Source organism: Diabrotica undecimpunctata, chromosome 9 (genome assembly GCF_040954645.1).
Source record: "Diabrotica undecimpunctata isolate CICGRU chromosome 9, icDiaUnde3, whole genome shotgun sequence".
NCBI classification, from domain to species: domain Eukaryota; kingdom Metazoa; phylum Arthropoda; class Insecta; order Coleoptera; family Chrysomelidae; genus Diabrotica; species Diabrotica undecimpunctata.
Genome location: NC_092811.1, coordinates 21,824,656 through 21,841,311, shown reverse-complemented (window position 1 = coordinate 21,841,311; position 16,656 = coordinate 21,824,656). Strand labels below are relative to the sequence as shown.

Here is a 16,656-nt window from a genome sequence, read left to right as displayed (position 1 = left end):
ACAGAATAATTCATAGACTAAATAGAGCATTACATGAAGAAAAAAACTACTCTCCAGGTTTATGTTTCGAACCTCTCACATCAAGACCACTCTATATAAAAAGCTGCCAAAAATTTAAACGACCGACAATAATACATTCAGATGTAAAAAAAAAACAGATATAAAAAAACAACAGTATTCGCAGAGCATCTTGCAACCTTATTCGCAGCACCAGATACTAATAACGATGAAGATGATGATATAAGAATAAATCTCGAAACTCCATTTAACTATCTCCTCCTCTGACAACATTTACTCCGACAGAGGTTCGACAACAAATAAAAATGCTAAATCCTAAGAAAGCTGCTGGCTATGATTTGATAACAGGAGAATTACTTCAGAAGCTACCGAGAAAAGCAGTGGTGTTATTAACAATAATACACAACAGCATACTACGTCTTCGATACTTTCCAATACAATGGAAATTTGCTCAAGTTACTGTGATTCCGTAAGCTGGTAAGTCCGCAACGCAAGCAAATTCATATTGTCCTACAAGCATACTCCCTAGAATGTCTAAAGTATTAGAAACGCTACTATTATATAAAATCAAGCAAGTTGTTGCCATAAACGAAATTATACCATAACACCAAATATTAATACATAATAATTTAGACCAAACAAAGGATGTTTTTTTTCTGTTTCATCTTCTCAATGCTGCTAAAAATAGAATAACTTACTTCTGACTATCTAACCTGGACAGATTCGATGTATATATCAGGATCGAATTGTTTTCTTATGCTCCTTTGTCCGATTCTTCTCGATCGACGATGGTAATACAATAAAATATTAAAGTCCTGAAGTAAAAATTATAGTTTTATTGACAGCTACTGATAATTACACTATACATGTTAGTTAGGTAACTTTCTATAATAGACTGCGCTCATGTGAGCTTAAATCCCCAATTTAAAATTTCACAAATAATGTATACCTCAGCACAGAGGTTAATGCTTCTATCATACTAACAAACTTTGAACTATGAGCTTACAATACAATTTAATCTAGGTCGTTATTGCAATACTTAGGAAGTTCAATTGGAAAATAGATTATTCTACAATTTATTGAGTCTGCAGGTTTTGCAGGTGAATGTACTCTAATTATTAAAATATTACTCGATATGTTTCACAATGTCTCAATTATACACGGTGAAACTATAAAATGTTAAGAAGTTAAGAATAGTGTGAGATTACAAATTAAGCAGGACGCCTACGCAGAAATGTACGCTACCTTAAGAAGGAGACGAAATTCAATATATAAAATATACTCAAATGTAGGTCAACTAAAAATAAACTTTTTATTACAAAACAAATTATCAAAAACGAAGAAAATTTAACGTTAAAACGAATATTGCATTTATATGTCCTATGCATCAAAATAATTGGTTTAATTCATGGACGTATAAACACAGATGGACTCAGTTATTTACATAAAAATGTGAAGCCAAAATTATTTGACTAGGTTACATTCTCAGCACCTTCAAATGTTGTCACGTTTTTTTATTAAAATATCTTATTCACGTATCGCTGAAAATATTACTATATTTATTTTATACTCTACAGGTACTATCAAACCAAAATAATAATTTATTACTTATATTAATATATTTAATTGTAATTAAACATCAAGTGTGCACATAGTATGCATATCATTTAATAATAGCGTATAAAACAGATATCAACCAATTATTTTATATGTAGAAGCACTGAAAACTATTTATTAATGGCAACGGTGTTTACATTTCTCTGTCTTATGGCTCTACGTCAAACGTCAAATGCTGTTCCATGTCATGTCCATGTTTGTTTACTTTTTACCCAAGATGAGGAAAAGTTGTTTTTTGATATTTTGGCTGTATTTTAAGTGATATTTGTAAATAGTGAAATAAACATATTATAATATTGGTGCTACAGTATTGCATTTGCAAAAAAACGAAATATTTACATCCCAATGTCTCATTTAATTTGTACGTACTGTTTGTTTACATTATTAAGATGAGGAACTGAGGAAGCCTGTTTGTTTACATTTTAAAATATGTCTTTCATAGGCGTACCATTGGGTTTATTCATATTCATTAATGTATTGAACAAGATATTAGTTCATGAAATTAGTATAGACATTTTTAAATTGTAAGTAGACATCATCTGATTAAAAAGATCTGTTTAGTAGCTTTTTAATTTAATATTTCTCATGAATTCAAATAAATTAGTGAAATGAATAAAACTCATTTATTTTTCTATGTAGGTTTCCAAATAATATTGATTAATGATGAAACTTACTCAAAACTTCAACAGAGAAAACAGTATAAAAACCTTTCAAAAGCATCATTTTTGGTTATTAAAACTTGTAAGGAAGCTGAAAAATATTTCAGATTTTTTAATAAAACTATAAATATCTACAACAGACGAGTTAAAAACCTTATGAATATTTTGATTATTAAAACCATACAAAATGTCCCAAAATCAATTTATGAGCATTTTGGTGACCATGTGTATGATGAAGATGCAATCGATAGTCATTTTATGCAACTTTTAAAATTGGTTCTTGAGAAATATTTTAAAATTGGAATTCATCATGAAACGAGGACTACTTTAGATGCTAACACCGTGCGCATAAGAAGCGTTCTTACTAAGACTGTTTTATTTCGCAATCAATAAAAATTTATTTCTGTACCAACGTCTTCTATTATGTCTATTTACCATTTTTACTTTAATATTTCTGTTCGCTAAATAGCTTTCCAATAATTTATACATTTTCACGCCTACTTTTTAATAAGTAGGTATATTTGCAAATAATTTTATGTCAAATGCCAGCAAGAGCTTTGGAATGATCAATAAATATTTTTGTAGCAGAAACCCTTACTACGAGGAATCTATTCATATTGTATTAAAACAAATTTGTCACAATTTTAAAAAATATGTTTTAATACAATTATCAATAAATATAGGTATGTACTTAAATTTGACAAATGTAGATTTTTTATTTGTTTTTTTTTATCGTAGGATTATTTGATACAAAATACATTGACACAATATATGACATTGATACAAAATATTTGATAAAAACGTGTTTTTATACATTATTACTACTTCCAATTATTAACGTCTGAATAATTATCCCCGCGAGTAAAAATTCAAGCACGCTCATGTTCATTGAGGAAGTATCACAGTCTATCGATACCCGTTTTACTCCCCTTTACCCTCTTGTCCAGAAATATCAAAGCTTCAAAACAGTGTGTGTTTAAGGTATCTTATTGCTGTGTCCATCTATGTTTATACGTCCATGGTTTAATTCTTTTCAATATAAAGGTAACTGGTATAACAACATACAAAAATGTTTTCCTAATAAACCATGATGTGACACAATCCCATACATAGATAGGCGGCATATTACTACCATTATTAGAATTAGTATTGGTCATTGCCAGACAGGAGTACATTTATATAAAATCAACATTCTTAATAACCCATACTGTAAATGTGTAAATGTGGACAAATGAAAACATTAGAACACATATTTTGGGAATGCCCAATAAATAAAATAGAAGATTATGATCTTCTCAGAAACTCAGAAACTCTCAGAAACTCATCAAAATTAATATTATAACCCCAATTAACATACCAATGCTTCTATTCGATATTAACCCTAAAATTATCAAAATTCTTCTCAGATTCCTACAGATTATCCATCTAAAATAATAACCTTTATATTAACCTATCCAATAGTAACATTTAAATGACTAATAAGAAAACAAAAAATATATAAAATGTAGATATACGAAATGTGTATTATCACTAATAATAGGGCATGAAATATATTCTCGGACGCACAACAGTGACCCAAAAATTAACAAAACAAATGTACTGGCTGATTATTCAGTAAAGGAAAAGTAAAAAAAAAAGACGAACAAAATTGCATTTATATTTTGAAAAGGTCTTGTAGACTGTTTCTTGTCAGACTATATTTAAATTGAATAGCCAAAGCAGCACTGAATTATCGACGTACTTACTTAAAACTTTTGTAATTTTTCTAAAGAAAAGCGATTACATCTATCGACAGATCACAATAAAGAAAACTTGAAGCCATTCGGAAATCAGACCGATACAAAAAATTACTTTGTCGCTGTTCACTTCCTTTTATTGATAAGATAAATGTCAGCTTTCTCGAAACAAAAATGATAAAACGGCCGATATAAAGGGCTGGAAAAGTTAAAGTTGGCAACGTTTGGCCCCAAGCTTTTTATCCGGGCTCACAGTTAATGTTTTCCAGTCGCTTCTCATGTCAAAGAAAGAACAAACAGACACGCCGTTTTGCTGCGGGGTGTACTGGCAATCCTCCAGGCTAATCAAATCATGTTTGTACGTACAACTTTACCTTCTGGCTGAATTGTGGGCTACAGATTTAAAGGTATGAACGTACGAGTCCGACAGCTATCGATCTTTAAAATAAAGTATATATTTCTTTTTCTTTTTAGAATGTCAAATTCGAGTTATTCAAAATAATTATGTCGATTTCTTCAGCTCTTATTTGTAACATTAGACATCATTTTATGATTTTTGTAGCAATTTCAATAAATCAATAAGCAAACTGGTTTTATAATGCTATATTGTTTTTATTTGTTATAAAATTCATTTTTAGAAAAATGTTTGCATTCAGTTAATTGTTATTGCTATTTTTTTTCCTTTTTGTAAGCTTAGTCTATAAAATTGTTTAATATTTAGTGCTAAAGTTATTTTAAACACGATCTAGAATGAGATAACTGTGGAAAACATCCACCTGCAGACAAGTTCATACATAATTAGTTTATTTTTAACAACAAACCAGTAGGCAAGCATACTAGTTTTTGACATTATCACAAATATTTCGTCATACACTGTGTTAAATTATGGCACAAAATAATTCTTCGCGATTTTCTATTAAAGTTCATTCACAATTAAAAGAACTGACTTATGCAGAATTTAAAAGTATCTCGCTGATAAAGTCGAAGCCATAAAGGGATTTGCCTCTTTAGGTAAATAGTCACAATAATAAAAAATGTCACCAAATAAAGAAAGCTTTCCTAAAATATAAATCAGAAAAAACGAATGAATCATATGAAGAATATAAAAGAATAAGAACTGAAACTCATCAAATGGTAAGAAAAACAAAAACAGATTACTGGAAAAGATTCACAAAAGGACTAGAGATGGATTTCTATGGATCAGAATCAAGTATGGAGCTTCATAAGACAACAAAGAAGCGAAATGAAAGAACTAGTTGAAATAGAACACATACAAGAGGATACATGGGTGGCCTTCTTGACAAAAATGTTTAAAAAACAAAACGAAGAACTTTTACCAGAAACGCCAAATATAATAACTGAGGAAAAGACCGAAATCTCCCAAAACGATGTAAAAGAAGGAATAAACAAATTAGAAAACAAAAAGTCACCAGGAAAAGATCAAATACCAAATGAACTCTTAAAATATGGAGGTGATCACCTTGTACAACAACTGCAACTTCTTATTAATAAAATAATCACCACGAACAGAATACCAGATGAATGGAGGAGAGCGATCATGGTGATGTTCTTCAAAAAAGGGGATAAGAAAGACCCCAATAGTTATCAAGTAATAAATTTATTAAATACAATACTCAAATTGACAACAAGAATAATAGCGACAAAAATAAATGAACGAATATCTCTGCAAGAGGATCAGCAAGGATTGCGGACAGGAAGATCATGCACGGATGCAGTTTTTGTAATAAGTCAAATAAAGGAAAAGTCGCTGGAATACAACAAACCAGCATATACAGGGTGGTCCTTAAGTAATTGTACAAAAAGAAACAGTAGATTCTACACTTTAAAATATTACGATTTAAGCCAAATTGCTTTAATAAAATGTTGATATTAAGAAAGATACAGGGTGTTAAAATGGAAATTTAAAATTTTATTTTTCGCTATAACTTTCATGTTTGTAAACATTTATGTATAAAAATTTACAGTTAGGTACTTTTAGATATGAGAAATTATAATTTGATGCACACTTTGATGTAACTGATAGAGGGCGCCACTTATGCCACATATGTGGTATAAATTTGCACTTAACTTTTTTGCTCTTTAAGTTACCTGTATTTGGGATAAAAAATATTAAAGATAAATTATTTTACAAAAAAAAAGGTATACTTGTTAATAACTTCAAAACTCAACAGTTTTTGAGATAATCGCATTTTAAAAATCAGCTGCATAATTCTGATCTAAGGCAATTACTCCAGGCAACGTAGAAAAAATAGACAAAAACATTAATACTTCTGAATTTTGGTATAAAATACCTTTAACTTAAGTTAATAGTTACCGAAATATTAAATAAAATAAATATATAAGCAGGATAATTAATAATACGATTTGACAAAATAACAGAATAATAGGATTTTACATCAAACATTTTACGTTTTATGTTAAAATAAAGTCATAATCAAAACATTTTGTTTACAAACCAAATTAATAAATAGTTAAACTAAATAACATAACTTTTTGTCAGAGTAAGTGTTCGATATGTCCTCCATTTTCTTTAATTCATTTGTCAATATATTCCATAAAAGATCGTCTCATATTAAATAGCATCATTGGTTCTAAAGAAACTGCTGCAGTATTTATTTCTTCCCATAGTTGGGTGCGAATGTATATGGGATTCTTATAGACACGTTGTTTTAATGCGTCCCATACAAAAAAAATAAAGCGGATTTAATTCGGGGCTACGTGGTGGCTATAATGTATAATAGATGAATATATTATTTTGGATACATATCCAAATCTTATGGTATATTATGGAACTACATCTTATTTGTCGCAGAAGTTAAATAATGTATTAAACTGTAATTTATCTCGTTCATTGGTTACTTATATACACACGGAATAACCTATCGATGACATTACTTATTTATATGATTACGTTACAGCTTACGAGTAACTATAATTACATCTCGAACAAATGGACTATTAGGATTTACTAGCGAACTAATATTATGCTGAACTAAATTGCCTGTGTGTTTACTATATTTATAACAATATCGGTTATTAGGACAACGATGATGTATTTGTAAAAATGCTGAGTCTTTCAGGTTAGATTTGTAGCAAAAGTATTATGAAATAGGACACATATGTGTTATTCAGTACCTGTGCTCTAGTTTCTATTTGTCCTAATAAAAATGGGTAAACAATTTACGTAATAAACAATAAGTATTCTTTTCAGATTCTTTATAAATTAAATAATTATATCAATATCTCACCACATTGCCAAGGCATATGACTACCACGACCAATCCAACGTTCAGAAAAGTTGTATTTTAGTATGTTCTAACTGCCTTCTCTCTAGAATATGGTGGTGTACCATCTTGCATAAACCACATATTTTGGGTGCTTAGCATTTTACAATAGAGAAAAAGTAATACAACGCCATTATAGAAATTTAAGAAGCGATAGCAAAGGGAAATTGTAAACATGATGACTGCCAACGTCTGAATACGGACACGGCACCTAAAGAAGAAGATGAAATATCTTTCCTCCAATAAGACATTTAGCACCCATAACAAAGCATTTTGTGATGTTACATTATCATCTTTGAGTTGTTTTAATACGAATAAACTATGAATTATGCTTATCTACAGGTATTCAGTGCTTTGCCGCACAAATATCAAACTAAGAATTATTGTGCAGCTGACTTATAAAATGCATTTATCTCGAAAACGGTTGAATTCTCGGGTTACTAACAAGTATACCTTTTCTTTGTAAAAATAATTTATCTTTAATATTTTTTAATACAAATAGAGCTAACTTAAAGAGCTAAAAAGTTAAGCTCAAATTTATGCCACATATGTGGCATATGTGGCGCCCTCTATTAGTTACATTAAAGTAAGTATAAAATTATAATTTATCCTACTCAACAGCATCCAACTGTAAATTTTGGTCCAAAAATATTTACAAACGTAAAAGTTATAGCGAAAAATAAAATTTTAAATTTCCACTTTAACACCCTGTATCTTTCTTAATATCAACATTTTATTAAAGCAAGTTGGCTTAAATCGTAATATTTTAAAGTGCAGAACCTACGGTTTCTGTTTGTACAATTACTTAAGGACCACCCTGTATGTGTCTGATAGATTTGAAGAAAACGTTTGATGGAGTGAGAATTCGGGACGCGATACATTTATTATATGAAAAGGGAATATCACTGGATTTAGTAAAAACCATTGAGGATATATATAAAGATAAAATAGCTATGGTAAGATGTAAAAGAAAACTATCGCAACCTATCAAATATGAAACTGGCATTAGACAAGGAGATTCGCTGAGCCCATTAATATTTAATCTGATAATGGATGAAATCATAAAGAAAGTTAAAAAAAGAAGAGGATATAGAATGGGAGAAAAAGGAAATAAGGATAATATGCTACGCCGACGACGCCATATTAACAGCTGAAAATGAAGATGACCTACAAAGATTAATTAAAGAATTCGAAGATACGGCGCTAATATACAACATGGAGATATCAACAGAGAAAACTAAAGCGATAGTGATATCAGCGGAACCGAGACGATGTAAACTAGTCGTAAATAACAAAATAATAGAACAAGTGATGGAAACTGAATACTTGGGAATAAAAGTGTCAAGCTACGGAAAAGTGGAAGAAGAAGTACAAAAACAAGTGAACATGTCAAACAGAGCAGCACGATATCTCAACAAAACAATCTGGAGAAACAAATACCCCACAACGGAAACGAAAACCAGGATATATAAATCAACAATAAGACCGATAATAACGTACATAGCGAAAACAAGAGTAGATACGGCGAAAACACAAAGACTACTGGAAACAACAGAAATGAAAGTCTTACGAAAAATAACAAACCAAACTCTAAGAGACAGAGTAAGAAGTGAGGAAATACGAACGAGATGTGGTATAGAGGAAATAAACGCGTGGACCAAAAGAAGAAAAGTGGAATGGAATCAACACATCGAAAGAATGACAGAAAATAGAATAGTACGAATAGCAAGGGACAAATCGCCAAATGGAAGAAGATCATTGGGACGACCGAGGAAAAGATGGTCAGACAACGTCAATTGAGGCTAAAAACCGAAGTAAAACAGGCATTTTGCCTATTTATAAAGTAGGAAGAAGAAGAAGGTAAATAGTAAAAAGGGCCAGCTTAACGAACTTTATATATTTTTTGGCATTTACATTACATATTTAATTTAAATAAATATCTAAATAATTAAGGGAAAAATACATAAACTGATAGAGTATTAGAATTAATTAATTATTATATTTCTTTTTTATTAAATATATCCAAATTTTGAAAGTAATAAACAATTTTTGTTATGTTAAACAAACTGCAAGTGAAACAATAAAATAGTGAAGTAAAAATTAAAATGAATTAATGTAGTAATGAATTATATACATATAGCTGTATATGATTATATTTTATATTCCATGTAAGGGAAGAAGTTTTTCAATTGTTAGTAAGGTATAAAGTATGTCTGAAAAAGTTGGCAACAAATGGGAAATTTCTTTATTAATAAACCCAATTTAGATAAAAATAATATTTAAAAAACGAATTGACTAATGTGACTAACTTTTATTATCTGCTTTTGTAGTTCTGGCACTTTTTTTTCTTTATTTTGCCATGAACGACATATCGTTCCATTTTGGAAGATCCATGTTTCATAAATGAAAGCAAACATGTACAAAGATGCTTTCTTCTCTGAAATATAATTTTTTATAAAGAAAGTTCTCTTTACTGCAATTTTAGGGAGTTCTATAATTCTACGCTTTGGTGAATATTTTCTTATCCGAAACCCAATTCCTTTAATTACCTCTATAATGATGTAAAGGAACCATCGAACATCTGCTTCTTAACCAAGTTATCTTTTAATAATTTTAAATTTACAATTAATACACATTTCTTAAGAACAAGCATTATGTCTACATTTGTTAATTTATCAAAATTTTTACACGTCGCAAATAACATCACGAATACCACTGATATTCAATTCTTGTGTATTAGTTTTAGTCTTTTTGTAAGACCGTTTTTTAAGTGCTAAAATACAATTATAACGTACGGAGCTACAATAGCTTATATCTTTGGATTACACATAATTAATTCCGGGTCACGCAGACATTTTAGTCAACACAAAAGTTGACACTCTAGCAAAAATTGGAATAGAGCTGAATATACCCATGAATATGCATATACACCACCAGGATGCTTGGCAGCTATTAAAAGAAGCATAATAAAGGACTTTAAAAACAAGTAAAGCACAATTATGGAGAATAACAATTACCAATACCTACAAGTCCAAACCATATATCGAACTAAACCCTGGTACATGGGTATCCCGTACAAAAGTAGACGACATACCACCACAATCATCAGAATGTGTACTGGCCATTGCCTAACAAAGCAACACCTATACAAATTAAAAATAAAAGAAAACCCATATTGTGAATGTGGACTGATGGAGGATCTAAATTACATCTCTTTTTTAATGTCCTAATAATGCCATCCCCAACAATGACCTTCTTTTTAATGCACTAATAATGCCACCTCTTTATATATACAGTACTTTACCAACCATCAGAAGAGACAATTAAACAGATCATAAAATTCCAATACTCCACTGTGGACTGTGAAGGCTTAACGTCTCCACAACCATTATAACCTTTTACATTAAAAGTCAAATGATATAAAGTCAAAAGCTAGATTTGACTTTAAAATGAAACTTATTTATTCTAGGAAAATACAGTGACCTTAATATGGCTTAGAGCCAGACCACATTAAGGCCACACTCAAACCGAGTTGGTAAATCGCCTCGCAGCGAAACCAATAATCCAAGAGAAGAAGAAGCGCTCATATTAAACCTAACTTATAATTTCGTTAATTAGATAGGGGCTTCCACGGCGACATACTGACGACATACTATTTAATTTTTTTAATAATTAAGCTATTGTCACGATAATTTAAGTGTATACCTATACTTCTACAAATCTATAGATAAATTGTGGATTTTCAAATTAAAATAAGGGGAGAGCAGACAAAAATTTTGCCAATATGCTTATATGGGAAAACTCTACAACACTATTAACCGATTAAGCTAGCAGTATAAACGGATTACCCCGAATTCATTTAAATTTTTTTTAAATGTATTTTTTATTGACTAAACTCTTTCGTAAAAAGCTTTCAATTGTAATTAGTTTTTAAGCTTTTGTATAAATTATGTACAAAACTGTACTCTGACAAACAACAAAATAGGTAAATATTCCCCATACTAACTTATATTATTTTTGTGAATTTTAGTTTATTTGTCCTGTTAATCCCCTTGAACGGACGATTTTGCTTTTTTATTCAACGAAATATGTCAAATATATTACATTTTTTTTTTATTTTCGGGTCAGTCGACATGAAAATTAATAAACTGAGTTGAAATCGGTATTTAATATAATACTGAAAAAGCATTATTGATTTGAATATTCAAATATATTCCATGCTAAGTGATCCTATTTTAATTGTGTTTGATTAATTTATAACAAAAATTATTTGTTTATTTATAATTATTATATTTTGATTTAGAGCTTTTTGTATTTAATTTTATAACAAAAATATACAAGCTCGAATGAACTATTGTAGAAGAGCTAAATAGTAACCCTTCTTCAATTTTCTTAATCTACTAAAATATCGATAAATAGTTTCTTGATCTTCATCGTATCTTTTGCTGCTTAGGACAGTAATTTTGTACAATAATCAGCATTGTTCGGAAAATAACTTCATTCGTTTTTTTATAGGAATGGTTTTTGTACGCGGTTGTCACAAGAGCTTTAAAAGAACATATCCAGGCTATACCAGAATGTAGTGTAAAATTTCTACCTACTAATAACGTCCAAACGTTGAAAAAAGCATGGTGCCTATGTGGTAGTACGTCACATCTACTTCACCCTGTTTCCTTATACACTACAATATTTACTCTGCGTTCTTCAGTTCTCCTAATTGGTTCTTAGATCCTCCACAATCATCTACATTTTCTCCAAAAATTGAGGTATTTGGGACCAAAAACCAGATAGCGCATGAAAAATCCTTATCACTCCTAGAACGGTATCAGTCTCAGACGAGAAGTTTCTCCTTTCTCAATCTGACTAACACAGTTTGATTCACTTTTTCGCCTCTTATCAAAATGTATTCCCAATATCTTCAACTTACAACATATATTCCTCTTATCTTTGCCATTGGATCAGCTGTCTTTCTTCCTCTTTTTTCTTAATTACTACACGGACATAGTTGTGTACACTACTCCAACTTGCTTTATATTCAATCTTTCCCTTAATTGTTTCTTTCATTGTCACAAAAATCACACCCATCACTCTTTCCATTCTGCTTCTTTCTGCTGGTCATCTATTGCACTCCAGTATAGCATGCTTTACAGTATCCAAGTGTACGTAGTATGGGCATTTATCCGTATCATCATTTCCGAACATACAGAGGTAAGCCCTCAAACATTCGTGTCCTGTGAGCACCTGAGTTAGGAAATAAATCAGTTGTCTTTACCTACAATCCACCCAATCTCTTAGGTTAGGGATCGGCATATTTTTCACGGTTTTTATCTTGTTTCATTTTTCCTACCATCTCTTAATTGACCTTTCCCTTTCTTGTCATCTCTTAGCCATAGTATGGCCTAGACTTCTTTTCTTATATAGCTCTTTTCTTTTCACTGCCAACATATGCAGAGGAACATATTTAGTGATTGAACACAAGGCTACTGTAGACACAGTCCTGTAGGCTCATGCCACTTGCAGCGGACTTTTTCTGTCCACTTGTGTCAACAGCCAGATATCCTGTAAGCCGATATCTCTGTTGCCCCATTCCAGACCGGTGCCGCTTAACCTAGGCTCTCTTATTTTGGCATCGAATTGGTGTCACCTATAGACTTCTCTTAATATATCCATGGTTAATTGTATAATTTACTGTCACTCTATTTATCTATTTAGAAAATTTCATTTCCGCCTCATGTATTAGTTGTTGTCTTTTTTCTTTTTAACTGGTTCAACTGCTTTTCTCTTCCATACTTAGGACCAAATATTTCATTAAAAAGAAAAAAGAAAACTTTAGTACATCTTGACGAGTCTATAGAAGAGAAAATAATAAAAGAGAGTAATCACAAGGTCATCCCTCCGATTTTCTATCCGTAAAACATGGAGACCCACAAGATTCGGTCTTAGGACCTATTTTGTTTATTAGTTATGTCAACGATTTGTCTAAATTCATATCTACGTACAAAACCATATAATTCGCAGATGATAAGACATACTTTATGTCAGGAAAAAATAATGATGATTTTAAAATGTCTCATGAGGAAGTTTCTACTAAATCTAGCTCTGGTTTGCTGCAAACAAACTAAAACTAAACTCCGATAAAACACAAAATTTGGTTATATCTGCAAGTAATTTACACAATGATCCACATAACAAAGGGACTGTTAAACTATTGGGAATAATCATAGATAATCGACTCAACTGGTCGGCTCATATCTCACAACTTAAGAAAAAGCAATCAAGTTCATTATTTGTTATTTGCCAACTAGCAAGGGTTGTCAACTTTGAAACAATAATAATATTATATTTTTCTTTATTTTGCTTTTACCTAAACTATGGTATAATCTTATGGGGTAATTCAACAAACGCACTTCAAATTTTTAGAAACACACTTTGCCATAAATCTTTTTCTGTTTAAGATGTGTTCTAGTTTGTATATATTTAAGTTACGTTTTATATTGTTTTTTTATATACTTTGTATTTTTTTCTTGCTACAAACAATAATTGTATGTGTTATGTATACCCTAAACTTCTCTACTATCGGTAAAGTGGAAATCTCTGGAAGTTATGCTGAAAATTAAAAATGAATTGCTATCATTAAAATTTTTCATATTATTACTACTAGCATCTTAACATTTAACTAAAACGTTCCTGATTTATATATTTTTATTGCAGAAATACCTGATAATATAAAAATTCATAAACGTGGAGATCCAGCACCTCTTCCGAATGCTACTGTCATAGGTCCGATGGAAGAAGGCGATGAACTTGACTTGATCTGTGAAGCAACTGGCGGCAAGCCCACCCCAATGGTGAGATGGTTTAATGGTAGCACCGAAATTAGTCGAGGTAAGTGTTGGGATCTAGTTATAGATTAAAAAATGAAACACAAGAATTATATAAAATTGTTGACTTTATTCGCCATCCCCCAGTATATATCATGTCCTGTCAAGGTTTGGTATCTTTAGATACTTAGTCTGGACTTACACTTACAATTACCGTCTGGTAGCTTGTATATTTACGATCATATGTGTCTCTTTATTTAAGTATTGGTGCAAGATCTTGAGAACTTGATGATTATTGTACGAGTTGTAGATATGAATGTATAGTTCTTTAAAAAAAAAAAAAAAGATTTTAATAGTACTAGATCCCACTGCAAGATCACTACGTTCAAAACGTAGTTAATCAAACTCATATTTTTACATACATGTAAGAATAGGATAATATATTGATAACAGGTTGCCAGTCAAAAAGTGAAATATTGTTCATTGATTTTTTACATAAAATACGTTGCTCATGACGTATATCCACATTTTTTACATTAAATTCAAGCTAATTTGTTTTTAATATGATGATATAAGCTTGTCTGTGAAAAATGGTCACAAATTAGGATTGCCAGCTGTTAGAAACGCGAGGTATCAAAGATAAAGTCAAAGAAGCTAGCGGCAAGCACTAGTTTGACATGGCTATTGTCAGTTGTGTATATTTTGCATGCGTCGATAGATAGTGTTAGTAATATAAATATTATCACTTTTCATCCTTTACATCCCACTATCATTTTGAAAAAGCCATAAAGTAAAAGAAAAAGAATGGTTTGATAGCGATTGCAAGGAAAGCCTTAACAAACGAAACGGGGCAAGACTAAAATATATGGGACAAATCAAATGACGAAAATAGAAATGAACATAAAGCAGAGAGAAGAGACGCGAAAAAAGTGTGTAGGAGTAAGAAAAGGGAGCATATGGATAAAAAACTCCAAGAGATTAAAGAACATTACATTAATAAAAATGTGAAAAGCTTCAGGAGGCGAAAAGGAACAGTGACCAAGGCTTAAGAAAACATAATTACTGCAAGAGAAAAAGGGCATTTAATAGGGGATAAGAAGGAGAAGCCAGATAGATGACAAGAGCATTTTAGAGAGCTTAATGAGGAATCGGATGGAAATGATGAGAAGAAAGTGGAATTGGTAGGGGAAGTCAACGACATGGAGGAAACAATGGAGATTCCCACCGTGAAAGAAATAAGAGAAATCATATATAGCATGAAAAATAATAAAAGAACAGGCAGCAATGGTATTCCTGCAGAACTAATCAAGCATGAGGAGAAGCACATATATTGCGTATATGTAGCCTGCTAACGAAAATTTGGAAGCAAGAGGAAATGCCGGAAGTATGAAGTACGCGAAAACTATAGGCGTATTACTTTTCTGGATGTAACTAACGAGGTACTCGCCAGAGTCATAAGAACTAGACTGGAAAGGCACCTAAACAAGCAGGATGGTGAATACCAGAGAGGATTCAAAAAGGGCAGATCCACCATACATCAAATATTCGTATTAAAAATGATTCGGAGCAGTAATTACGATCATCAGTTTAAAGCTAAACCTCCTCTTTATAGATTTCAAATAAGCGTACGATTCTCTGATGGAGCTGTCTATACCATGACCTAAGAGTACTTGAATTTCTTAAGAAAAGATGATCAGACTAGTAAAAATGACTTTAATGAAGACAGACTATAGAGTAAGGATAGAAGGAAGCCTATCAAGAAAATTTGAAGTAAGAAGGTGGGAGCTAAAGCAGGGAGATCCGCTGTTTATCATATCCTTATACAGGGTGAGTCATAACTATTGGGACATAGACTAAGGACAGGTTATTTGGACCAAAATATGGCTATTGGGCCAAATATGCCTTAATAAAAGGTTGCTGAGAAAAAAGATACAGGGTGTTAAAGTTAATTCTTGTTTTTCGTTTTTTGCTAATAGTTTCCCTGTATATTTATAAATTGCTATCAAAATTGGCACAGAGGCATAATCTTAGACAAGAAATAGTATTTTATTTACAATTTTACGTTTTGTCATAGAGGGCGCCACGTGGATCATTTCTAATGATCAAATTGAGTCTGAACTTTTTCTGATGAAACTTTTTGGTAATTTTTATTAGAAAATATGACGTAAACATCATTTTTACGTAAAATTGGTTTTTTTTAAACATGATAATTTAAACCGTTTTCGATACAAACGCAGTCGAACTGCTTAGAGTCTTAAAAAAGGATTTCAAATATTATTTTATTTATGAAAAGTATGCTTTGGACTGTCAGATAATGGTTGTTGGTAAATGCGATTTGTTCAGAGTAAATTATTTTTGATGTGACAGTGTAGTGTAATGTTGCATTTTTTAAAAGTAATCATTACTTTTTTTGATTGAAATGCCTCGTCACAATCATTTTACTAATGAAGAAATGCGAGGGTGAGTCATAACTATTGGGACATAGACTAAGGACAGGTTA

The 16,656-nt window shown here is 31.0% G+C and overlaps 1 protein-coding gene across 1 annotated transcript in view; it reads left to right on the top strand.

The window, feature by feature from the left end:
- The window catches only part of nrm (neuromusculin), a 671,433-nt gene that overhangs the window by 319,532 nt on the left and 335,245 nt on the right, over positions 1 to 16,656 (top strand). The window contains exon 2 of the mRNA XM_072544107.1: positions 14,047 to 14,220. Within this exon, the coding sequence (XP_072400208.1) occupies positions 14,047 to 14,220 (174 nt within the window). The remainder of the gene's footprint in view (positions 1 to 14,046; positions 14,221 to 16,656) is intronic.